The sequence below is a fragment of the Uloborus diversus genome, chromosome 7 (assembly GCF_026930045.1).
Source record: "Uloborus diversus isolate 005 chromosome 7, Udiv.v.3.1, whole genome shotgun sequence".
Classification (NCBI taxonomy): domain Eukaryota; kingdom Metazoa; phylum Arthropoda; class Arachnida; order Araneae; family Uloboridae; genus Uloborus; species Uloborus diversus.
The window spans coordinates 85,719,174-85,745,950 of NC_072737.1; the positions used below are offsets into that span (position 1 = coordinate 85,719,174).

Consider the following 26,777-nt stretch of genomic DNA (forward strand, 5'->3'; position numbering starts at 1 on the left):
GAGATCACAGCACCATGTGCATTGCCTAAGTCTGTTATCAGTTAGGCAAGCGCAACCTCAAATTGTGATTAATTAATGATTAAATTGATTAGTTGTGATAAAAATTATGATTTATTTATACCTACAACGTTGTTATTTGATTCGGCTTGGGAGGTTTCATTGTTCATACTTAATTTGATCGAAGGTCCTTTTTTTAGAAATATTTAATGAAAAGAATTAAGTAAGTAGGAAGGAATAAAGTAGAGTAAAAAAAAAAAAGAATGCATTAAAACATGTTGAATATTTTGTTTCAATCTAATAAAGTTTATTTCTGAAGAAAATGCAAAATTTTTTTGGAAAAGGGATGACATCCACTATTTTACATCAAAAAAATATATATCCAAAATAAAATTGGCAATTTAGGTCTGGTAAAATTGAGGAAAAATTTTTAGACTCATGCCAATAGTCACTTATTCTACCAAAACATTGTGAGAAATTTGAAATTCTAACAGTTAGTGTTAGTGCGTAGAATGTTTTTTCGTTTTGCCAAAAATATATATAACTGGATATAATCTGTTTTGAAATTGAACTCCTCATTTACACTCAAAGTGCAAAACTGTTACTATCGCTAATTTAATAAAAACACCTAACAAGGCAAGAAGTTGCTCTACATTTACTTAAACAAAATTGAAATTAAAAATTTTGTACTTACAGGGTCACCATCGAACACGCTGACTAAATGCTGAGCAATCTGAATAGATGAACACAAGGCATTAAGTATATTAACAGAGTACATACTATGCTTTGGTATGAATATATTGTAGGTGACATATCTATGAGAAAGGAACAAAATTTAGTAGGATGTAAAACACATGTACTTTAAAAGCTAGTACAAGTATAAAACCAATATATTCATTAATAAAACCAAAGTTTACAATTTGATACATTTCAAGATTGAATAAAAAACATTTAATAGTTATAATTGTAAGCAGATGCTACAAAACACAATATCTTAAAGCATATTTAATATGCATTCAAACCTGTATGAAAACTCAAGACATAGACTTATTTGTTTCATTTTTTCATGCTTTAATATGGTGCAAAAAGTGAAAAGGCATAGGAACACTTTTATCTTTAAATGACAAGCAAAAATTTAAGTGACTTTTTTTTACTTTCTTTTACAAAAAAGGAAGTTTTGTATTCGCAAAAAAAATTTCACTCAAAAATCGACCTTAAATTCCATTTTGCTCACCCCCGAATGAATGTTCAGTTTTTTTTTTGACTCGACCACACGTGGATAAATGCCTAAGAACGTATAGACACGCGAAATATCCATTTTGACGATTCCCGAGTTAGTTATGAGTTTTCTCATTATGTTTGTATGAGCGTATGTATGTTGCATAACTCAAGAACGGTATGTCCTAGAAAGTTGAAATTTGGTACGTAGACTCCTAGTGGGGTCTAGTTGTGCACCTCCCCTTTTGATTGCATTTGGGTGTTTTAAAGGGGTCTTTTACTCCTTTGTGGGGGGAATCGTGGTTAATTTCGATGTAAACTCAAGTGGTGTTACAATTTGGCGGACACTTGCCGATATATCGCCAGTCTTTTGGTCGCCAAGTTTGCTCGCCAACTTGCCGACAAATTTGGCGATTTTTTGTTTAATCTGGTTTCAATTTGGCCACTGTTGGTGATATTTAGAGAGTAAACTAATGAATCACACTAAATTACCAATAATGGGAAAATGGCACTAAATTGGAATAAAAGAAAGACATGTGAGACACACATATCAGCTTGTTTAAATAAAGTTTTTGAAATATTATATTCAAATCCAAGTAAATAAGGGTCATGTGTTCGTTTCTAACTGTCAGTATAAATCTTAACTTTCAAGCACTGCAAATTTGCTGAAAGAGACTATTTAGTTTATTAAAAAAAACTGACTTGGTTTTTATTATAAGTTTAGAGAGGTTGAAAATTCGGAAAAACTTTCTGCTGCTGTGGAATACATAAGAATATAATTTTACAATAGTCTGATCATTTATTTTTTTAAGCATAATCTCAGTTCCTTAACTTACTTTGCAATAACTAATAAGTGATCAGCTTGTCCACTTCTTGGATTTATGTTTAACAACAAATTATCAAGTGCGGTAACAAGAAGGTCACAGCCACTGTCTCGAATCTGTTGAAGAAATGCTTCTTGTTTCAAAAGAGTGACATTAACTAACTTCAAAGCAAGAAAAGTACATTCTTCGAGATTTGCCTGACCTATACAAAAAACATATTGATACAGTAACAAACTGCTTAGTAATGAGATAAAGTAGCAAAAGTGACTTTACACAATAGATTTAAAATGTACTATACATTTTTAAACTGACAAATCACATTAAAACTGAATTTTAAAATCATTTAAAAATATACACTGCAAAACTTAAAACCTCTTTTAGAGAAATATTCTAAAAGGGAACACAAGGTAAGTAAGAAATAGTAATATGCTTGTAACATGAAAATAATGTCTGACATTATATCAGTCCATTTGTCGAAACAATTGAACAATATTACATTCTGGTCAATGAGAGTAAGTAGTATGAAAGCATCTTTATCACCTTAATTAACTATATTGTTTTAGCAGCAATAGTAAAACCTCAGTTGACACATTGCCAAATACTGAGCATGTATGAGAAGTAAAGGTTAATCAACAATGAGTTTTCCATTAAAATGTATTTCCAATATAGTTAATTTGCAATGCTTTATTTTTGACTTATAATTGTAGTTTAAAAACTAACATTTTATAAAATAATTTGAAAAAAAAATAATTTAAGACAATCATAAACTTTATTAAAGTTCATATGTTAATTTTTTTCACAAAAAAGCCATTATTTATAAAATCATGAATATCCATCAAACAATGAATTTGCGCAATAATAAGTTTTATTGTAATGATAAGACCATTGAAGAACTTTATGGAAAATAAAGGTAGGTTCATACGTTCATGACTGCTTTTCTTTCTTTTTTTTATAATAAATTTTATTGTAATGATAAGACCATTGAAGAACTTTATGGAAAATAAAGGTAGGTTCATACGTTCATAACTGCTTTTCTTTCTTTCTTTTTTTCTTTTTTTTTTTTTTTTTGAGAATTCGATTTTTTTTTTTTTTAGATATTATTTTTTTTTTACATTGCTTGCAAAACAAAATAATGGCTACTGTGAAGAAATGATAAATGACTTTAAAGAAATATTTTTATAGATCAATCATTTAATATTTAGCATAAATGAAAACACGGCAGAATTTGTTAAACAAAAACATTGAGCTTTTAATAAAAATATTTAAAAAAAACAGGAAAATTAAGAAGAATCTGAACCTTTTGCACCTCGTCTCCATAATGGGCATGAATACACTTTGTTTTATAAAGCTTGTCTAAAAATTCAAATAAAAATATAATTGAAACAGTAGTTTTGTGAGGAGTGACAAACTTTTTTTTTTTTTTTTTTTGAAATATTTTTTAAACAACTGTTTAACTGCATTAAATAAAATTTTAACTGCTAATGCCTCCCTTCTTAAAAATCATTGCAGATTCAAATTATAGAATTTCACAACAATAATAACCAACAAATCTAGAATTAATTACCGGGAACAGATGCATATTGATCCAAAATTCTAGCTCCTTCATCCAAAATGAAAAGAATAGTCCTCAAAAGACCACTGTCTTGGAGCATTTGAGATAAAATAGAGCTTCCCAAATTAGAATCTGTATTTACATTGCCACCAATTCTAGATGCATGAAATCTGGAATTTTTGAGCACTTTTTCTAAAATCTTACAGCACAAAGCCATTATCTTCCACTAAAATAAAAACATTTCAAAAATGATGAGAAGTAACATAAAGAGCTAATAAAATAGTTTTTTCAATCAATGCTAAAAATACTTGTGACAAAAATTAAAGTCAAATACAGTATGCTCTCGATATAAAGCCAAAGGGACACTAAAAAAATCGAGATATCCAGTTTTCGAGACAACAAGGTCATAATCAGAATAATATAATATTATAAAAGTGTCACAATAGTTAAAAATATGTGGAAGCATCTTAATATAATAACAAAAAAATTAATTTTTAAAATGAGCCATAAATTGAGAGAAAAAACTGCTGTAGTGAAGTAGCAAAATGTAGTGATTTATCACAACTAAACTTAACAAAGATTAGAGATTACCTAAGTTGCAGAACGGTTTCAAACGAGTTTTGAGCACCCCAGAACAAAAGTTGGTCAAAGGATTGCACCATTTCCTGTGTCTCTAAAGGAGTTTTCCGTTCATTTCTCCCTTTTTTACGGAGGTAGAAATAGAGTCAAAATGTCCAACAAAATAACTTGAGATGGTAGCAAAAAGTTTTAGGTTGGTTTTTCGGGCTTTTCAGGACTTACATTGTCTGACACCCCTGGACTCTAGAATGAAAGTGATAGTAGATAAGCTTCTTCAGATCCCCCCCCCCCTTCATTATTTCTTCAGAAATAATGAAGGGTGTGGGGAATTTTTGGAAACAATCCTTGATCTGTTTTGAGACCATAAACTGTGGTTTATCTGGAAAAATTATACTTGACTTTGAAAAATATTCGACATATCAAAGTTTTGATTAAAAACTCTTCAACATAAGAATGAAAAATAACATTAGATAAATATGCAAAATCATGGGGAAAATAATTTTTGAAGGTTTTTGAGATATCGAGAGTATACTGTATATATATTTTTTAAAACTGTTTAAGTTCAAAAACAACCTAGTTATTTTTTTTAAATTTCTTTTTAGATTCGGCAAAAAAAAAAAAAAAAAGGAAAGGAGAGAAAAACATCAATAAGAAAAATACACACTTTTTCTCCTTCTGTTTTATAAGCTCGAGAATTGCAGCGCAGCAAAACAGAATCTCGAACAAACTGCAAATATGGTTCAATACCAGGTTGGCGTGTTCCAGTACCTAAACCTGTAGGGCATGGATGATTTAAGAGGGCATCTAACAAAGACAGCATAGCTCGAGTAACAGGATACTCCTCCATACGTGTTTCAACCTCTTCAAGTTCCATCTAAAAATAAAACATTAAGAATTAAGATTCATCTCATAAAGTTCATTTTATTCACAAAAAATTGTTCACGTATCATGGTGGCTATTACGAGTATCAGCATACCAATTTTGAAAATCAACTTGCCAAACTTCGTAATAAGGGTGGTTACTTACTGTTATATACCAAACTTTGTCTTCAATTTTCAAGTAGAACAGCATCATGGCTGTTGACTCTTGCTGGTGATATAAATTTACTTAATCTAACAGTTTGTGGGCACTTTCATCTTTAATAAGATGACATCTGCCTCCAACACAGTTATTCACTATTTCACACTAACAAGTCCATAACAAGTACAAAACTGCAATCTCTGGTTGTGATAACCCGGCTGTTGGTATATTGCATGCAGTTTTGCCTCTACCCTGGCTTAAGGGCAGTTACTTACTGTTTAAAAGTAACAATATTATTCTAAAAACATCAATAGAACATTTGAGTTAGTGAGAAGCAAAGGGATTAAGTGGACACTTTTTAGTTTAAAGTGAAAGATGTTTAAAGTTACGGTCCTAGGTAAGCTTTCATTGAAAAGTTTTTCTAAATCATGCGGCACAGCAGCACCTACCTAGGCTACTAGTAACATTGCTTGCCCCAACACAGAGAAGAGGTTAACCTAAATGGTTATCTATTTTAATTTTTAATTTTGGCACTTACATCCCTTTGCTTCTCATTGCCTCATTTAATCTGTCAAAATACATTCCTGTTTTCTTTACTGTTAATACCTCTTTTAAATTGTTTAGTCTTGAGAGCAGAGCATACAATAGATTTTTTTCTTTCTGTAATAAGCATTACCACGCAGTATTTACGATGGATGCAGGACATACTGTGAGAATAAGGAAAGTTATTCAATTTTGAGGAAAGTTCAAAAAAGGTTAAAGATGATAATATTTGCCCCCATATTTTAATTTTGCTACGTTTCTGAAAGTTGAGGTAATGAGTAAAATTCTTCACTCTTAATTAAAATAAGAGTGTACAAAATTATTTTGTACAGGTTTTTCATCATATATTTCTCGATGAGTTCCATGGTATTGCTGGAACAAGGAAGAGATTTTTGACTATTGTATCTCAATGATTTAGTATGCAACAGGTCATACTAAGAAATATCATTTCTACCTTGGGGCATTTTTTGTTCCTTTTTTTTACATTTATTTTTCATTTCATTCCCAAGTCATTTCGACAGGTTATTTGATTTATTGCTTAAGTGATTCCTTCAGGATACTACAGAAGAAGAATAAAACTACTATATAAATGTGTTTGGATGTGTACTATGAAAATTTTCAGAATGCAAGCAATTAGTATCTAAGTGATGACAATTTTTTCTATGAACATGCCACTAATTGAATTTCTATGTATTTTATTTTCACCTCAAAGTGAGTCACGTAGTCACACAATAATGAAAATGGTCCCTAATGGTCTTTGTTGAACAATGTAAATTGTGTGGGTTCAAATGAAAACAAGGAGTTCAAGACAATCCATGACAGCAACCGGATAAAAAAATCCTCATATAAATAATAGCTGATGATCGAGTAACCCAGATGTTTCCACAATGAAACTCACCCCACGCCATAATTTGATAATACGTTTTGGTAATGTTTAACATGCAGGGAAAGGCTTTATTGTAACAAGGCTGAACTCGATCCGGTGACGGGAATGAAGAAACGAAAAAATGGTCAACAACGAACGCTACCTACTGGGGTTTAGGGTTAATCCAATGGAATTAGGGTTAAAATTTCAAACATTAAAATATCACCAAACAGGCAATGGCTTCGTTCAAATGTAGAAGAGTAGATGCAATTTTCACCCGTCATACCTTGACAGGCAACTTTCAAGTAATAAAATAAATGTCAATTATTTGACCCCCTTTATACTTAAATTATTATGCAACACTAATGGAGAAGAAATAAAGCTTACTAATATTCCAGAAGGGTGATACACAGACACTGACTTCACAGTAGGAATGACCTAAAAATTAAAAAGGATCATTCATATTAAATTTTCTGCAACATACAAGGGTCTATTTCAAATAAACACTTAACATTTAAATCAGCCAAAGATTAATTTTCGACTGAGTATCACAATTAGCTTAAAAAATGAAATACCTGAGCCATTTCTAAACCTTGCCAAATATTCAAAGCAATTTCAGGAGAAGTTGCAAATGCAGCCAAACAATTAATAATTGCAGCTTTCAATGAAGCCGGAATGCTACATGTGACCAGACCCAAAAGAACAATGGTTGGTACATATTGTGGGTTTTCAGACAATGTGATGCGAGCAATTTCATCCTAAAACAAAATACAAGTATAATTTTACTTAATCAGTTCAATTTATAAATTCATCAAGTAATATTAAATCAAAATTCTATTGAAAAAATATTAAAATATGAAGAAATTAGAAAGAAAATCGAAATGTATGTAAATTATTCATTCTGATGATTATAGTCAAAGGATTTGCACTTGGTATAGATCTTTTATGCAGTGCAAAATAATATCACTACAAAATAGCATTTTCTAAGTACCTTGGGTAAATTTTCTAAGTATCTAAGGATGCTGCAATTATCGGTAAAAATGACTGATATAATTCATGACGTTTATAATATATAGCATCAGAATTTTAGTTTAAAAATTAAAACTTACTAATTGTACAACTTTAGCAATTAGTTGCAAAACAGCAATAAGGCCTTGAACTTCTTGAGGAGTTATTCCTTTAGAGTGCATTCTTTGAGGATAAGCGTAGCGCATATCAAGAACTGAAGGAACTTCTTCGTGCAAGCTGCTGTAGTAACGATGCAGAGTAGCGAAAAAATGATCCCATGAAACAATGCTACTCTGACTACCTGAATGAACAAACAGGGTTGGTAAATTTTTTTTTTGAAAAAATAATAACAATAAAAAAATAGTAAAAATTTAATTCTTTTAATTTAAATAGAATTTTTGAAATTCAAACATATTTCTATATAACGTTTGATGCTAACAAATTAAATTGTTCAAGTTAGATAGCTAAATCAGAAATTGGTAATTGCTATCAAATGTTTCTAAGAGGGCCAGTAAGTTCTGGCAGTGCCCAATGTGTTAAACTAAAGCTAATATTTCAGAACTGTCAAAGCAAAGCCAATAATGAAGAATAAGTACCTGATGCATAGATTGAAAATAATAAACCTAAATTCATGAATGCAAATTAATATGAATAATTTTGCAATGACTGATGATTTTGTACCTGAATAGTACAGAAACTCAGAATAGGAGGTGCAATGATAAATACAAACTAGTTACATTAGTGAGGAAATTTTTCAAACTCTCAGAACACAGCTCTTCAGCTCTCGAAATAAACCTAACTCAAAAATGGATCTAGGGTAGACCGACCAGTGAATGAACACCACCCAGTGAATGAACAGTGCGTCATTTTTAAAACAAAAATAAGCTTCCAAAATTTTTTTTCTGAATATAGTCACTACAAAACCATTCTTTATTGATATTCTAAGCTATCTGACACCTGACTAGTTACTTTAGATACATATTTTTTTCCTGGAAAAAATTTCTAATTTTTACTGCCGTGAATCGTTCTTTCTCTTTTTCAAAATAATAAGGCTGGTTTCGTGCTAGCAATTATTTTCATAAATATTATTTTTATTAATAAATTTTATTTTTCAACTCTACAAAAGAAAAATTAAGTATACATGTTTAGGCTATGGATTTAAATTGTTTCAGTCAATGCAGAATGCGTAGATTTTCAGGTAGAGGGGTGTTCAGTCACTGGGTACGAAAAATTGTGAAAACCCAGTGAATGAAAAATGGCAAAATTTCTTTTGATTTAAAAAGAAATTTCAAGTTTTTTTGAGATATTTTCATTTTCGTACTTTTTTGTAATGCAGATAGTTTTATATGCTTATTAATTTATGTATTTCATTATATATTTCAGGGCTCTCCAACCTACGGCCCGCGGGCCAGATCCGGCCCGCGAACAGATTTTGTCCGGCCTGCAGGAAGCCTACAAACATTTTTTTCCCTTTCGAAACAAAGACAGTCTCATTGGAAATATAATTGAGACATTATTTTTATTTTCCAATAATTATTTAGAATCTTTTTACCATTTATTTTAATAATTTTTTAATCAGTTTTTACAGTTAACTACGAGTGCAGCACCCATTTCTCTTTTTGCTCTTTCCGGGAACAAATCTTTTCTCCGCGCCACATTCTCTTGGAAGTCAGCTGGCATTGGCCATTTCCTGGAGAGTAATGTGACCGGGGACAAAATTTTTGGAAAAATACGTGAAACCATTTCTAACCTTAGGCTTGATTTTTAAACAACTGGAAGGTGTTGCTACAGATCGTGAAAAAAATGTGTATTCCAGGGCCCAATTATCCAAAAGGCAGAGTAGGAAAAGTTGCCTACGGCGGCGAAATTTTCAGAAGCGGCAAATTTTGCTTTAGACATACATTTTTTAAATGATTTTTTTTATTCTTGAAAGTAAAACATTAGCATTCTTTCATTTTTCAGAGACAACTTTTTCTTGAAATTTAGAAAATAATTACTTTAACACATCTTATAAAAATCAAATGTTTTTCAATCATGGTAACTGATGAGCTTAAATATAAACAGAGGCGCATCGAGCTAAAATATTTCGGCGATGGAGGAGGATAAGGGGGTAGGAATTGGGAGTAGGAACATTCTATTTTTTCCGAATTATAAAATACGAGCTTATATGCATATCATACATGGTTACATCTAATGAGAAGGAACGTTATGCATCATTAAAAAACAATTTTAAAAATTAAAAAAAAAAAAGAATATGTTGCAATATTATCTACAAATTTTCCGAATCGTCAGCAAAATTAGCCGAATAAGGAATTTTTTGGGAGCTCGCAGTGACTTTCCATCGGTGCGCCCCGAATGTGAAACGTCATCATTTCTTCATAAGCATGACAGTTTAAATTTCGGGAGCACTTCTTGGCGTGTTTTTGCTTCTCTTATGGGGAGGGGGGCGGCAGATTTCAAATCTGCCTAGGCACGTCATGGAGCTAAATTTCGCCCTGGTGTGGTCCCAAAATCGAGTAGTTGGAAACATTTCCGATTTTTTATAAAAAACAGTTGGAGGTGTTCAACCCATGTTTTTTTTACTGCATTATCCATCAACAAGCCTTGTGGGGGAAACACTTGGAAGTAGCTGAAGTAATGAACATAGTTGTCAAAACAGTTAACTTCACTTGATCAAGTTCCCTCAAACACCGTCAATTAAAAAAATTTCTTGCTGAAATTTACAGCGTTTACCCAGATGTTCCGTACCATTGTGAAGTTCGTTGGTTGAGCAGAGGCATTTATTGCTGAGGTTTTTTGAACTTCCAGAAGTGATTGACATTTTTACTCGTATGACTGAACAACGTCGTCCTGTACCTTAACTTTCTGACAGTGTATTTGTAGGAAAACTCTCTTACGTTGTTGATCTCACGACGCATATTAAATTTCTGAATTTGAAATTGCAAGGTGAAAAATCTTCAGTATCAGTTTGTGACTTGTTACTACCATGTCAAAGCTTTCAGACAAAAACTCATACCTTTCAAAAAGCATTTAGGATCTATAAAATTTGATTACTTTGAAACATGTAAGAACTTAAGTACACTACGCACTGCTACCTTTCTCAAGGATTACGTTTTGGAAGTCATGTCTCAGCTACAACATGAGTTTGAAACCCGCTTTAAAGAAATTCAACTCTTTCAAAACCCTTTTAAGTGTGATATTGACAAGGTGCCTTCTGATATGCTATGATCATCGGGTTAGCAACTAAGGACTTACTCAAGAAAGCTTTGTAAGAATGCCACGAGAAAGGTAACCTACTTCCATTTTACAGTTCTCTACCAGAAAAAAAATTTTAAGATCTGAAAAAATCATGATAGAACTATGTTTTTTCTGTTTTTATCCACTTACAAATATGAACAGACATTTTCAAAATTAAAGTATACTAAATCTAAGTAAGATCTTTTTTATCAGACGAACATTTAAAATCCCTCTTAATGATTGGAGCTATGAAGTTTATCCCAGAAACAGACTGAAATTTTAAGTTGTAATCAAATACAAGCTTCTCATTAGTTTTTTAACTTTTAAAAACATTTTAAAAGTTTTACACACGTGTTGAGTCCTCATTTATATCCGAGGTTTTAATTTTCATTAATTCAACAAAATAAATTTGTATTACATTGCAAAAATTTTGTCTTGAATCACTCACTTATTAGCCTTAAAAAAAAAAAAAAAAAAAAAAAATTAAAAAAAAAACTTTACTTTATTTTGTGACCCCCCCCCCCCCCCCAAAGAATACTTTTTATTTCAGTTTTCTCTACTATTCTACATTTTACAATACACCCTATCATTATATTATTTTTATATTTAAGAGATTTACAGGCACTTAAAATATGATTTAATTTAGCGAATAGCAAATATGTATAAGGAAATATAGCAACTTAAAAGCAAGCCCAAAAATGTACAAAAATCACCATTGAGCGCTTAATTAAAAAAAAAAATCTGTGTATATTCGCGATGTAAAGGGGGGGGGGGTAACGCTAAATAGACCATCTGAGCAAAAATATTGTTGGGCCGGCCCGCCTCGTCTCCAAAAATTTACAATGTGGCCCGCGAGTGAAAAAGGTTGGAGACCTCTGATATATTTTATAATTTCTTTATTTTTGTTTTTGCAAACAATGCACTTTTTACTGAGTTTTATCTTTTATCTATCTATATCTCTATCTGTATATTAACCTACCTACCTACATCTATCTTGCAATATCTTTATCTCTCTTGATAGATAGACAGGTAGATAGAGAGATAGAGAAATAGAAATGTATATACAAAGAGAGAGAATAGATAGGTAGATATGTATGTATGTATGTTTGTATATAGACAGATAGATAAATAGATAGAGGAAGATATTATAGAGATATATAAAAAATAAGAGGTAAATAGATATATAGGTAGATAAATATAGAGATAGAATAGGTAGGTAGATAGATTTAATGATAGATAAATAGATAGGTAGTGGTTAATAGATAGATAGGTAGATAGAGAGATTAATATAGAGATAGATAGCTAGGTAGAGAGACTGATATAGAGACAGATAGTAGATACATAGACAGGTAAATAGACCGATAGATATAGATAGGTAGATATATTGATAAGGAGATAGTTAGATAGATAGGTTGCAAGATAGACAGGTAAAAAAGCAGGTAGATAGATAGATAAATAGATTGATTAGGATAATAGATTGGTAGATATTTAGATGTACAGACAGATAAATAGGTAGATAGTTAGGTAGATAGACAGATAAGTAGATAGATAAGTATATAGATAAGTAGATAGATAGATATATAGATGGATAGATAAGTAGATAGATAAGTAGATAAATATATAGATAAGAAGACAGATAGATAGATAAGTGGATATATAGATAGATTGATAGATAGATAAGTAGATAGATATATAGATAAGTACATAAATAGATAGATAAATAGATAGATAAGTAGCTAGATAAATAAATAAGTAGATAAGTAGATAGATAGATAATTAGATAGATAGATGGATAGATAAGTGGATAGATAGATCAATAGATAAGTAGCTAGATATATAAATAAGTAGATAGATAAATAAATAAGTAGATAGATAAGATATATAAATAGATAGATATATAGATAGATAGATAAGTGGATAGATAGATAGATTAGTAGATAGATAGATAAATAGATATAGACAGTTATATAGATAGATCTGAAAGAAACTTAGTTTCTTTTTGAATCAAAATTTATCGTTTTCATTCACTGGACCAATTTGTGTTCATTTACTGGTTTGAGGTGTTCATTCACTGGGTCGTTGTGCCATTTTTTCTTTAAACACCTAAAAAAGTCTGAAGCGGTACCGTTTAAGCTCCCGCGATTTTTTAGAGATATTTACATAGATCAATTAAAATATTTTAACTATCACGATCTGCCCCAAAGCAGAATACTTTACGATGTTCTGCAACGGAAAATCATTTGACTAAAATTGTTCTGCAAGTACTTTAAGCATTGTACGTGAAAAAACGTGACATTTTAAACAAGTTGGGTGGCAAAAATCAAAATCATTTCACATAGTTTTTTTTAACTGGACTGTTACTATTTATTTTTGTGGAAATGAGATATTTCCGGAAACATCACAGCTTTCAACCAAATGACTAATTAAAGAGCACTGAATTTGGAAAATTAGTTGATCATGAAAACTATAAAATCAAAAAAACTTTAACAAGGTGTCAAACCTAAACCGATTGGGATTCTCCAAAAATAGTTTATATTTCTTTCCAAAATGCATAGAAAGAGCAAAGATACAAAATTTTATAAAAATCCGAACCTAGGTGTCAAACCACATTTTTTGGTTAATTTTACATGGCATGAAGGAGCAATTAAAATAATGTTACTAAACAAAGAAATTACTGAAATAATTAATAGAATGAGTTGAGTTTGGGTTGCATGTAATAAAACACTTCAAAACAATTAAAATATTTTCTGGATGCAGAAGGATTGAAATCTTAAACAAGACACGCAATTTCCAGCGATGGACATGTTGGCATGTTTCCTAAACATGCATGGCGGAAATTGTAGTGGATGAAGATCGATTGGGAAAAACCTACAAAGGACTAATCGAATTCAATATCGCGAGCTTTCCCCCAAATTATCGTAATTTGAGACAATTTTAGATTTTCTACTAATTTTAAGAAATTTGCAAACTCTACAGATTTTCTGCACCGCAGTTTCTGCAGATTTTCTGCACCGTAGTTTCAGCAGATTTTCTGCACCGCAGTTTTTACAGATTTTCGGCACCGCGGTTTCTGCTAATTTTCGGCATCGCGGTTTCTGCAAATTTTCGGCACCGCGGTTTCTGCAAATTTTCGGCATCGCGGTTTCTGCAAATTTTTGGCACCGTGGTTTCTGCAGAAATTTCAATGAAATTTGCAGAATTTCTGCAGAAAATTTGTCAGTTTTCCTCTCACATTTGAACAGAATTGTTCTGCAGCTCAGGCATCTGTTCTGCGACGTACGTCGCAAATTTAGTAGTATTCTGCTTTGGGGACGATCTGTATAGTATAGAATTTAAAATTACTAGGATTTTTAAAAAATGAAATTGTGCTTAACTGTTCATTCACTGGCCGGTCTACCCTAACCCATTGATGTTTTTGTGAAAACATTGATAAAGTGAAACTTCTATGAGCGACCACCTCTATATAGCAACCACCTCCATTAACGACCACTTTTCTGAGGCACCAAATTTTCCTTGTACATGACTACTGTTTAAAATACCTCTGGGATTATTGTTTAAAATACCATTGAAACCCCTGACAATGACAGGCAAATTGTGAACCCCAGCATTAACAAATATAGGAATTTTTGTTAAAGAAAACTCAAAATGAGAGTGACAACAAAAGAAAAGCAATAGAATATTTAGTTTTTACACGGATCAGTTTTTTCATGTTAACAAATGTGGAAATAAACCAGAATAAGAGATTAAAACCTATTCTCCTGTGGGTTCAAATGTGTTCCTTCCTTACCCTCTCTGTTTGGAACCTCAAAAATGTCACAAAAAGGAGGGTGTTGCTTTTCTGACCTATGGGAAACTAAGGTGGCACGTGCACATCTTGAGGCAAGTCAAGCGGGTGCCTGTCATTGAGAGTGGGTTATAAGAATAGAACTTCTTTAAAAGCATGTTTCTTGAAATTTCTTAGTTGCTTACGGGAGAGGGGTGTTAGAACGGAACATTCCTAGTCTATTACAGTGGACAAAATCTATTTTTAGCACATTTGAATAGTTCAAGTTTTGGTTTCAATGAAGCTGCATTCTACATTTCATCACCATACATTGCAGTAAAAATTCCGAAAAAGCGAGTTACCTCACGCTCGAGAAACGTGTAGAAGTTATCACCTTTACTCAAGAAAGGAACATCAGAAAGGAAATTAATGTAAAAAGTAGTAATTTTACATAAAAATGGAAAAAAAAAGTTTCTTAATTTAAATACATTTTTATTCATAATGTTCTTGATTAATACACTGCAGGAAGAAGATAAATAACAGCTATTGGTAACGTATTTGCATGTTCGAAAATGACCTCTAAGAGCGACCAACTTCCATTAAGACCACTTTTTTCAGGAAGGGAGGTCACTCCAGAGAAGTTTCACTGTATTTCAAAATTGATGTTCATTGATGCCATCAATGTTTTTCTATTAATATCTCCATCACACATTTTATTATTTGTTTTTATTAAAGTATAAAACATCAGCATTAAAAAAAACATTGAATGCAAAACATGAAAGCTTTGAAATCATAATCGTTGACCATAAAACATTGATGTTTAACTAGAAACATAGATATTTCCAAAAAAAATTGACATCAATATGACACCACAAAAACATAAACACTGAAGATGCAGAATTGATGTCCCAAGAAACCAAAGCTTGCACTCTAAAATAAATATCACACTACTTTTGAAAAGATTGATTTTCAAACAAAGACCAGCAGAGTCCTGACTTACTACTTGTGTTCATTCAAAGACTCCTCACATAATTCCAAATTTTGCATAGTGAAAAAATAATATGTACAGTGAAACCTCAATAAGTAGTCGACCGGTTAAGTGGTCACTCTGTTTAAATAGGTCGTTTTCCTTTGGTCCCGAAAAAGTTTCATTCACAGTAATGTAAAATAATTCTCCTTTGCTGGTCACCAAATTTAATTTTACCCGGTTAACTAGTCACTCAAAAATTGTTTTTCAAAAATCCTTTTCCTTATTGGATCTTAGAAAATAGGGTCGGACTTAGTTGAAAGGCTGTTTGATAGTCATTTTTCCTCGAAATTTCGATCCTCCATTCTGGTCGTTTAAAGCATACTTCTTGCTGTGACTCTGCTGAGTGCCAAGAGTATGAATAAAACTCCTTTCAGCAAAACATACAAAATCTAATACCTGGAGAAAGTTAGTCAGTATTTAACATCCGTTCAAGGAACTACAAACACAGAATTTAAAGCTTGATGTATTTTAAAAGAGATCATTCTTTTCCGTAAGCAACAACTTCATGAGTCAACATTGAAGGATTGTATTAATGTACCATAACCACATTAAAATACGTTGTTATTTAGTAATGTATAAGTAAGAGAAAATAAAACAAAGTAACTATCATTAGTATTCCGCCACCCCCCCTTTTTAATATTTCCACTAATTTTTAGACATTAATTACATAAGCTATTGTTTTTCTCACAGAATTCTACTGCTATTCATGAATATTTGTAAGGCTTTTTTTTTCTTCCTTAATTTTCCACTCCACATAAGTAGTCACTCCGCATAAGTGGTCAAAAATTTTTGGTCCCTTGAGTGACGACTTAACGAGATTTTACTGCATATTACTTTTCAATAAACACACTATTATTGAAGGCACTTTAAAATGCCCATCAAACTGTTTTAAATAGTTCCTTAACTATATATTGCTATTTCTGACATAATTAAATTTAAACTATTTTAAAAAGTTTGTTATCCTATTTAACATAAAATACTGTGACAGTAAAAAAATCTTTGAATTGTATGAAACTTTCTCATCCTGTCTTCACTAGCTTTGGATGAAGCAGTGCGCTTAGGTGCCACTATTATATTTAATTAACTTTAACGTTTAGAATTAGAAAAATGAAAAGAATTCCCAGGACTTTTAGAGAGACAACTTTAATAAAAAAAATTCAAAAGTAGTAAGAAAAAAGAAGCATACCATTTTTACCATTCATTTTCAGCATAGAAAAACAACTATGTGCACAAACTGCAGAATTTGATAAACTTGTCAACATTTGATGATAAGGCACAAATAATGGAGGTGGTAATAAGTCTCCAGCTATTCGAATAAACTTGAAAAGTGCTATCTGTAAAACATAAACTTTTAAATATCTACTCAATAAACATTGGATCATGTGTGCATACAGCTGATTGATCATTCAAATACATTTATTGAAACACATTTTTATATTGGTTGCCTATTTTACCTATTTCAATTTCATGAGGATATTAGTACAGTTGAAATCACAATAAACCCTGATTTAGAGAGGAATTCAGAAACATCTGGCCAGTACAAATAGAAAACATTTTCATTTTACATGCACGTCATGGGTGATAAGATCCCTTTCAAAAGAATCATAAAACATATTTTAAGCAACCACGCAGAATTTGACATACAGGTGGGGGGGATTCGAGCTTCCCCCACAGTTCCAGAAAATTTCATACTGTCTTCAGAAAATTTTACTAGAGTCAACTATCATCCCTGACTCAACTAAATAAATTTCAAAAATGCCATAGGTTCTTATTTTTTTGTAGAAAAAATGATTATTTCAATAGTGCTTCTGAAAAAGTGTTCATTTTAAGTAGTGCTTTGCTGATTGCTTTAAAAATGGCCAATTGTGAGTAGTTTCAACAGGGTGTAACTGGACACTGGAAAAAAAAATCTCGTAAAATCATACCTGCCAACCTCTGAAACTCAAAAACCAGAAGATCAAAGTTCAAAAAACAGAAAATTATGAAAGAAAACAGAAGATTTTTGACCGACATATATTTGCATTAGAATCATTTTTTCACTGTAAAAATTTCAAGAATTTATCAAGTAAAAGAAAAATTGAATCCATCAGTATGATTTAGCATTTGAATGTTATTTATGCTCAAACTTTATTACAACAGTTCACAGTTCCAATGTCTAGATGGGCCTCGAACCCCCCCCCTCTGCCCCCACTTATGGGTTGCCCCCTCCCCTTTATGGGCGCCCATGGTTTCATGAAGTACTTAGTTATTTTGTCTACAGCAGGATCCTACTTATTGGAGTTATTGTTTCTACAAACGGCTCCTGAGCCCCCAAGTCTGCCCCTCCTCCTGGGCAGTTACGTGTGTATAGTTGTGTGTGTGAATTTTATTTAACTGCAAACAATACTTAATAGAATGAAAACAAATTGTGTCTTTGGCACTGTCATAGGTGGTACAAATATTATAAAAGCATATGAAATTAAAATTTTAGAAAAGTCCACATTAATTAAGTTCCTTAAAAATCCTAATATTGCTAAATAATATTATAATTTATTACTGCTGAGTCGGTCAACAGTTGCTTTTTTGGTCTTCAAAAGCATATCTTTCTTAAAGTTCATAGCATGACATGGCACATTATTTTTGCCCTTCAAAATCAGCAAATTTTCAAGAGTTTCCTCACCTAATGAAGTCCGAAATAACATTCTATTTTTTTTTTTTTTTACAATGGAAAATAATCTCTCACTCTGCATTGCTGTGAACTTGAGTGTGCTTTTGAACTTGATATTTTTTGTAATTTATGTGCAATGTTATTAAAGATAAATAGAAAAAAAAATAATTTTTTGAAAACAATTATAAATTTTAGACCAAATTATATCTAAATGTTTTTTATTTGAATAAATGTTTTTTGTGGGACATGTGGGTGTGGTGTTTTCAGGGGCGGCAAATAGGGGGGTCAAGAGGGGGCGGTTGCACCCCCAAATTTTTTCAGCAGAATGACAGAAAATGGGTGTATTCAATTTATGTAAGTCGGAAATCGATGTTCATTAAAAAAATCTCGCTGGTTCTCAGTAACTATTTGATGAAACTCGACACATTCCCAGACTAGAAAAAGTGTTTTTCGTTATTTGGATGATGACTTAGAAATTCACGAAGTATTTTTCGGCCTTTTCTCGGCTAAATATTTCATACTTGTGTGCGCAGTGTAATGATGGTATGTCCAATATGAGAGGCTCGTGCAAAGTGGTGTGGCTGCATGGTTTTCTAAAGAAAATTCCTTGATATTTTACATTCACTTTTACGCTCATTTTTTAAGTGTATATTTATTTAATGAATATTCATCGCTTTCTTTTGCTAGAAACACGTTTCAGCTGCTCAATGCATTATCTGCTTTCATAGAAACTTCTTAAAAACGCATGTGCTTATTGAACAAAAAAAAAAAACATATCAACAAATGCCTTTTATTGGGCTCTATAGTTTTGCAATCTCAGAGTGACACAAGATGGTCTTCCAGAGTTAAAACCATAAAAACCTTTCTCTAAAACTTCAAAGCAGTGATTTGACGACTCTGAGAATTATTGCAAAACGATTCTTTCAATGTGCCCTTCAGCGTGTATGACTTTGTTTGAATTTTTATTCAATTTGTTTGTATTGAGGAAAGTGTTTTAAAAATGCTTTACTCTATCAAAACATCTTCAATCTGCTACCCTTAATTTTCGGACTATTCAAGCCACAGTTCAATCTACAATTGATCTGTGTGTTCATACTACCACAGTTCAATCTTCAATTAAAATTGAAAATAGATTTTACATAGTTGTATATTTCAATCAATCGAGAAACTTTTTCAAAAAAATTCTTTCTTCGAGCCAATTTTAAAAAGGCGCTAAAAAAATAAAAAATTCCACATGATGATGTGAAGTCAAACACTGATTTTTTAATTTTTTGTATGAAGTAATAGATTGTTTTTCGAATAAAATTAACACAAGATTTGATGATAATTATTTTTCTGCATGGTTGACTCTATATTACCTGGATTGGATTTTTGGGATAGCACTAGGCAAGAAAAATTAGAAGCAATATACCGACAGACCGGTTATCACATCCAGAGACTGCAGTTCCGTCCTTGTTATGGACTCTTCAGCCTGGAATAGTGAATAACAGAGCTGGTGGCAGATGACATCTCATTGAAGCTGAGAACGCCGACAAGACTAGGTTATTCAATGATGAAAAATTAAGCCTTTCACAATTTTTGGAGTTGCCGGTGAGATTTTGAAGAGCAAGACATAAAAAGTGTTTTCATACGTAACTTTGTTACTTCAATTATTTTTAAACTATTCCAATCAGCTCAGCTGGTAGAGAAAGATTTTTGTTAGGTTAGAGAAATATTTTCGAAGCACAATGGGCAAAAAAAAAAAAAAAGAAAAGAAAAAAAACCTTTTCTATCTAGCTGTACTGGCAAAACAGCACGACACTATGACACTAGGCACTGATAGCAACACGATTCTCTGCTCTTCCGAATTCCAAAAATCATGCATTAAAACTTTTCCAAAAGGTATAAAAACTTCAGTATCGAGATGTTTTGTATGATAACTTATTGGAAAATGAATCAAAATTTTAATTGCTTCTAAGCACTAATTTTTATTCATATTAAACCGATTTTATGACCACTTCCTGTTAGCTAATTTGTGTTTGTTACCGCACTGTGGTAATACATAATTAAGAAACTCGACCCCCCAAATGAAATGCTGAAATGCCGCCCCTGGGTGTTTTAGAGGACAACGTTTTATCAAAAGAAATTTCGAGTTTCTCAGAATTTCTTTTACTTTTTTTTCATTTGGCCTAGCATTACAAGTGCTGGTTCAAACTTTCAGACACATGTCAGCACAGGTTGCGGTTGTTCATAAAATATGAACCTTTCTCTTCACAACTCTTTTAACATAAGAGGAATAACATAAGAGGGTATGCGACTTGAAAAAGCGACATACATTTTTTTGTGGGACATCCTAGTGTGTATGTAATTTCCTAATTTTTGAAAAGTAGCAAAGTTGTGACTACATTTCAAAAGTAGTTTCTAGTTGCTACATTTTGAAAAAAGTAGTAATAGTTAGCTACATTTGTAACAAAGTAGCTGTAGTTCGCTACAAAAAAAAATGTAGTTTTTCCAACCAATGCATTCTGTCCATTGCAACAACAGTATTTTTTTCAAAAACAAATCTGTAATGGTCACGTGACACACCCTGTCTGACTTGAAACGGAATGACTTTTTAGACGATATTACATGTCACATGGTTCCTTTATTACTTCAAAAATAGAAAACTATTTTTTATTTTGTATAATAGTGTCAAAATACATTTGTAAAATTCTTAAACTGTGCAAATATAACTATAACATTTATTGGATAAAAATAAGCACCTGTCGTTGTGTTGGTCTTTGATATGAAGTCTGATCAATAAAACTTTCAGTGGGACACCAGAATTCAGTTGCTAATTCAAGATTTAGGGGATCTTTTGAATACAAATCAGATATCTAGAAATAAAAAGTTGCAATTTTTTAAAAAGCATGTTTAAAACTTAATCAGTTAAAATATCAAACTTAAATATCCTTTATGTGAATATAGATTTTTCTAACAATTCAAAGTAGCTGTAGAGACCTTTTTTAACATTGAATTTACTTTAATTTGTGCAATCACCAAATATATCAGAATAAATTAAATAAAACTTTAAAAAAACAATAATTTTCTGCACTCAATATTTTTGTACAAAAATTCTACCCTAAGAAAATTTTTGAAACTTAGGAGGAAAAAAAAATAATTTAAAACTTGTAAATAAAATTATGACTTCAAACCATTATTAAATTAACATTTATGTTAAAATCATTACATAAAAAATTAGTTAAAGTATCACTACAAAATATTATGCTTTATTAAATCCTTATCTTTTAAAATTGATAAATAAATATTTTTACCAAATTCATTAAGTGTTCAAAATGTAAGGATAAATTTGATGGAGGTTCTAAGCCTTCCTGTGAATGTGAAGCAATGATTCTAGCAGCCTCGTCACCTCGATTTCGAAGTTCTTTTATCTAAAAGAGATTATAGATTTTTGAACTAAAATTACGTCAAGATTCTAGAGAAGAAATACAGTAAATAGAATATGTGTTGAAAATAATGATTATTTAAAAAAAAAGTACCTTTAGTGGCATTAGTACAATGAAGTCTGTGATTATATTATGGATTCTTTTGACAAAAAACTCCTGAAAAATAATTCAAAACAATTCTGAATTAAAATTCTAAAAAACAATAGAAAATTAATCAAAATTTAATTATTATATTTAAACTGAATTACATAAATCATGGAGACAAATATACAAACAAAAATGCTAATCAAAACAATAATAATATTAATTTATGCAGATCAATTAAAACCACTCAGGAAGTTGAAGCCACCAACATGCTGGAAGAAAGCAATAAGAAAATAAAAAGAGCTATGGAGATTGTTAGTTAATGCTGTAAGTATTTTCCTGAAATAAATACTGGTACAGAACAAAAAATTAAGATTGTCCCTAAGTGTAGGAACACTAGAACTGCAGGACGTTTGATATACCTAGAACCACAAAGAGGTTCATTTTAACTCCGAATAGTAAATCAATAAAATATGCATATGCGCTTATAGCTCACCAAAACATTTTATTGTTCACATAATTACCAATATTTTTCTGACCTTTCATCAAATAATTTATACAATCAATATAAATTAACTCAATGTAACAAAATCATATTATTTAAAATGCAAAATCTTTGAGTATAGTGACCTTCTCTAATCAAATGAGGTATTCTAATTTCAATACAAAAACCCGAGTATATCTTTTCAAAAAGTTTAGACATAATTTCAAAAAAAATTAATAAATAAATAAATACATATTAGCCCAGTGGCAAAAAGTTTTGTAGCTGTCTGCGACAAGCTTTTAGAACTTCCTAATCTGTCTGCAAAATTTTGAGTGTGATTTCAATAAAAAAAAATAGACGAGACTTTTTTAAATAATTATTTTTGAAATAAGGCAGGAGGTGCCACCCCCACCCAAGACAACGGTGCACCTCCCTAAATTCTATGAAGTACTCCCCTCTCAAGAGTGAGACCCCCACCCCCCAAACTGAGCTCAAAATCTTTCTCGAATTCCCTACCCCTAAAAGTTTCAATGGTGCAATTTGATGACCCCCGCACCCCTGTCCTTGGTGGGCACCTGACATTTGAAAACATGCAGTGGCTGAACAGGGTCTGTCCAGAATTTTTCACGCGGTCTTTTTTTTTTTATTTTATGAAAAATCAATTCATTTTGTGAGAAAGCAAATAATTTTGTGTGTACGGGTAGTGGGGTGGGGGGATTGTAAAATAAAATTTTAAAATGGGTGTTTTTGCGAAATTTTTTCTGTTAATATTAATTTCCGTTAAATAATTGAAAAAAAAAGTCAAGCAGTGGTTGAACATTTAACTCTTTGAAACTCTTAAAAATCTCAATTTCGTTAAAAATACTTAAATTTCAAGATTTCAATAAAAATAAAAGGAGAACTTATTTGTTTATCTCTTAACAAAGCGTACTAAACATCAAAAATTAGAAAAATCCGATTCTCAAAGCGAATGCAAAGAGATTGCAATTCTCAAAGTGAAGGCTCCAAAAGTATAAAAACGGCTCATAAAAGAATTAATTTTTTAAAAAATGTTTTAGAATTGCATTTTAGAAGCCTATGATATATATATCATTAATATCTATCGACACAGTTGCATCGAAACTAAAATTAAACCATCTATTCAGCATTTAAATTTTTGACTGAAACAAAAACAGAATTTTGTTTTAAAATCTTGAAATGATAGTTTAAATAGACTTTTCATTTATTTGCCTCCATATAAAGCAAAAGTTGGATTTTCATATTGGATGCAGATTGCATTTTTCAAAAAGAAGGCATAAAAATATAAAAAGGGTAAATAAAAAAGTTTATTCAAGTAAAATAATTTTAGAACTATAAGTTTAAAGCTACAGCTACGATAAGTTTAAAGCTAAGATAATATATGCTTTTTTTTTTAAAGTAATTAGCGGGAAGAAAAACTCTTTACACTGCATTTTCAGAGGACTTTATAACAACACCACTGCTAACGATATGATAAAACAAACAAGCAAAATTATTCACTATGTTATTAGTTATTTCTCACTTGCATCATAGAAATGTGCTGGTTTTTTTTTTCTTTTTGGTACAGCGTTATTTTGATTAAAGATTTGCTTTTTCAGTAAACAATTTGGAAAAGATCGTTTTGTTTTGGTTTATACACGTGCCATGGGGGGCAGACAATCACGTGATCCATCATTCTCTCCTCCTCGTGTCAGCAGTTCATGGGAATAAATGTCTGACAGTTGCAAACAACTTTTTTTTTTTTTGCGGACAACTTTTATTTTTTTAGCGCGGATAGAACTGTCGATAGGGTTTTGTTGTCCGATAGGGTTTTGTTGTCCGCGATGATGTGGCCGTGTCGCGGCGTTTCTGCCACTGGGTATATTAGTAAAAATTAGTTTTAGATTATTTTATCAAATTTACTGAATGCATTGTGTATAAAACTTAGATATAAGATTAGTACATTTTTCCGCAAGAAAGGGCTATATATTTTGAAGAGATAGCTATAGTTATAATTAACATTTCAGCAGTATTGCGATGAGAAAGGCCAGCGATTCTCAAAGGCAGAACACTGCCAAGGTCATCTTTACTTTCATTTTTTCATTTAAATCTAAACTTTCTTAATTAGTAGGCAAATGCACATCCTCACAACTCAAAATCAAAAAAGTTATTTTCATCATCACATTCTGAAACATTTTCAGATAGTTTTTTCAAACATTTTAAAGCAACTGAACAGTAAGACTGCAGAATTGTGATGTCTTTTTTATACATATACAAAATAAAAACAACTTCCAAATGTCTTCTAGCTTTTCATAGCTTTTTTTTTTGGCATTCAAAACTGAATTTGTGTTTCAAACCCATCATACTGACCTTGACTAAAAGCTTTCACTATTTTCTCTTCTGGTGCAGTTCATTTCAGGAATGTGAGGGTGAGGAAGAAGTATTCTGCGGGTTCTTTGGAGAGAATGCATCTTTTTTTTTTAATTATTTGTGTATTCAAATTTCTCATGGGTCAAATTAACCCATTCTACAAATCTAGGTGTGCGTTAATTACTGGAAAATTATGCTATAAGTTTTAAATGTGGCAAATTGTTGTTCATCTTGAATGATTTAAAGTCCCAAAATGATTTTCTTTTTCAACCCATACTTTCTTGTGCGGCGATAAATATCAGTATGGGTCAAACTGACCCACTCCGTGGTTCTAGTGTTAAGGGGAGAAAGATCAAACATGCTGAAAATCTGTGTTGGCATGTTGCAAATTCAGAGGAAATTGATCTGAACAGGTACAGCATACAGCAAAAAATACTTTTTGATACAGCAAGGAAAAACTGAAGCAGGAGTTTAACTCCTACTAAAAGACAGTACAAATTCGTTGTTCTGGACCTCTGAAGAGAATTCACAGGCCTTTTAAGAATTTGATGCTGACGTAGAACTGTGATAGCAAGAGTAGCCTAACTATAAGTAAGTTAAAATTTGATTGAAGCTTTTAATTTTATTTTTTAATGTGTTATAAACAGTTTTATGCATTTTTATTTTAAAAAAATGCTTTATCGTAATAAATATAAAGACTGAATATTTAAGGATTTGCTTTGCTTATTAGTTATTACTAGGGCTGGGAAATAGCAGAATTTTAAAACAGCGATATATTGCGATAACAGCTATAATATCAATATTTTCGATATATAGATATATTTAAGTCGTTAAATTCAACATTTTATGGGGGAGGGGGAGGGGCTGCAAAGCATATACAAAATGCAATGCCTATTACATATGTTAGTATCTGTAACAGAGAAAAGACATTGACTATCTTGGCCAATGGCTAAAATTTGATTGAAGTTTTTAATTTTATTTTTTAATGCCTTATAAACAGTTTTACGTATTTTTATTACAAAAAAATTTTTTTTATTGTAATGAATATAAAGTCTGCATATTTTAAGGATTTGCTTTGCTTATTAGTTATTACCCTTATTATACTGATTAAATAGATTTGGATTATCTCAGGGTTGGCCGGATTGGACCCAATTGGGTTGGACCCAATGGTTTTTTTTGAAAAAACCCATTTAAAAAAACCCATTATTTAGCCCACTTTTGGGTTTTTTTGAATTTTCTGAGAAGTTTTTAGAAAAAATTGATTATTTTAAATACTTTCACAATTTAAACTTATTTTTTATTTGTTCTTTACGACAGACAATGGATATAAAATATGAATTTTGAACTTAAATAGTATTTCTTAACTATTGACGGCATTAAAAAAATACTTCAAAGATTTTAAATAAATATATTTAACTTCTTTCTTTAACTGGTCAATAAATAACTCAAACTATCTTGACTAAGTCCTGTCACGTCTGATTTTCTCAATATTTGTAGATTGTACAGAGGAAACTACTCTAGCTAAAAGGCTTTCATGTGAATTATTTTCTGCAAACCAACACGTCACAAATCTCGAATAAACAAGGTATATTTTTTAGAAATGAATAGGTTTCTCAAACTGTCAGACAGAAAACAGAAAAGGATGTACAGTATTTTCATTATCTTACGAAAAAGATTAATATTTCTTACTCTGTACACAGAAATAGAAAAACAGGCAACATAAAGTTCAAAGAAATGTCTTGATTAAGCTGGAATTCAGTAAAAAGAGATTTTTTAACTACCTGAGGTTCTACAGTAGTTTTGCATAACCAAATGAAATACAATAATGTAACATGCAAAAAAAATGTATTAATAAAAGACGAACAATAGATTTTATCACTCAAGAAGTAACTTTGCCTTAACTGTTGGTAATCATGGAAACTAAAAAATCTGAAACTTCACCATTCTTGGGTTTTGTCGTCTTTTATACTTTTCTTCAGAAAACGCTGAATTTTAGCTAGTTTTCCAGCTTTCTTTACCCCAAGACAATTTTTGGGCTTTGTCCATATACTTACGCTACAATATGTTACAAGTACCCCACATTTTCTCTAAAAAAAGACAAAAAAACCCACATTTCTTTTAAAAAACCCAGCTT

At 31.2% G+C, this 26,777-nt stretch overlaps 1 protein-coding gene across 1 annotated transcript in view; it reads right to left on the reverse strand.

Moving 5' to 3' along the window:
- The window catches only part of LOC129226467 (nuclear pore complex protein Nup205-like), a 112,399-nt gene that overhangs the window by 52,320 nt on the left and 33,302 nt on the right, over positions 1–26,777 (reverse strand). Inside the window, exons 9-19 of the mRNA XM_054861074.1 lie at positions 21,802–21,864; positions 21,577–21,693; positions 21,025–21,138; positions 16,823–16,970; positions 7,708–7,907; positions 7,174–7,356; positions 6,986–7,036; positions 4,835–5,044; positions 3,604–3,817; positions 2,052–2,241; positions 692–812 (exon numbers count right to left, since the gene is read on the reverse strand). Coding sequence (XP_054717049.1) covers positions 692–812; positions 2,052–2,241; positions 3,604–3,817; positions 4,835–5,044; positions 6,986–7,036; positions 7,174–7,356; positions 7,708–7,907; positions 16,823–16,970; positions 21,025–21,138; positions 21,577–21,693; positions 21,802–21,864 — 1,611 coding nt within the window. The remainder of the gene's footprint in view (positions 1–691; positions 813–2,051; positions 2,242–3,603; positions 3,818–4,834; positions 5,045–6,985; positions 7,037–7,173; positions 7,357–7,707; positions 7,908–16,822; positions 16,971–21,024; positions 21,139–21,576; positions 21,694–21,801; positions 21,865–26,777) is intronic.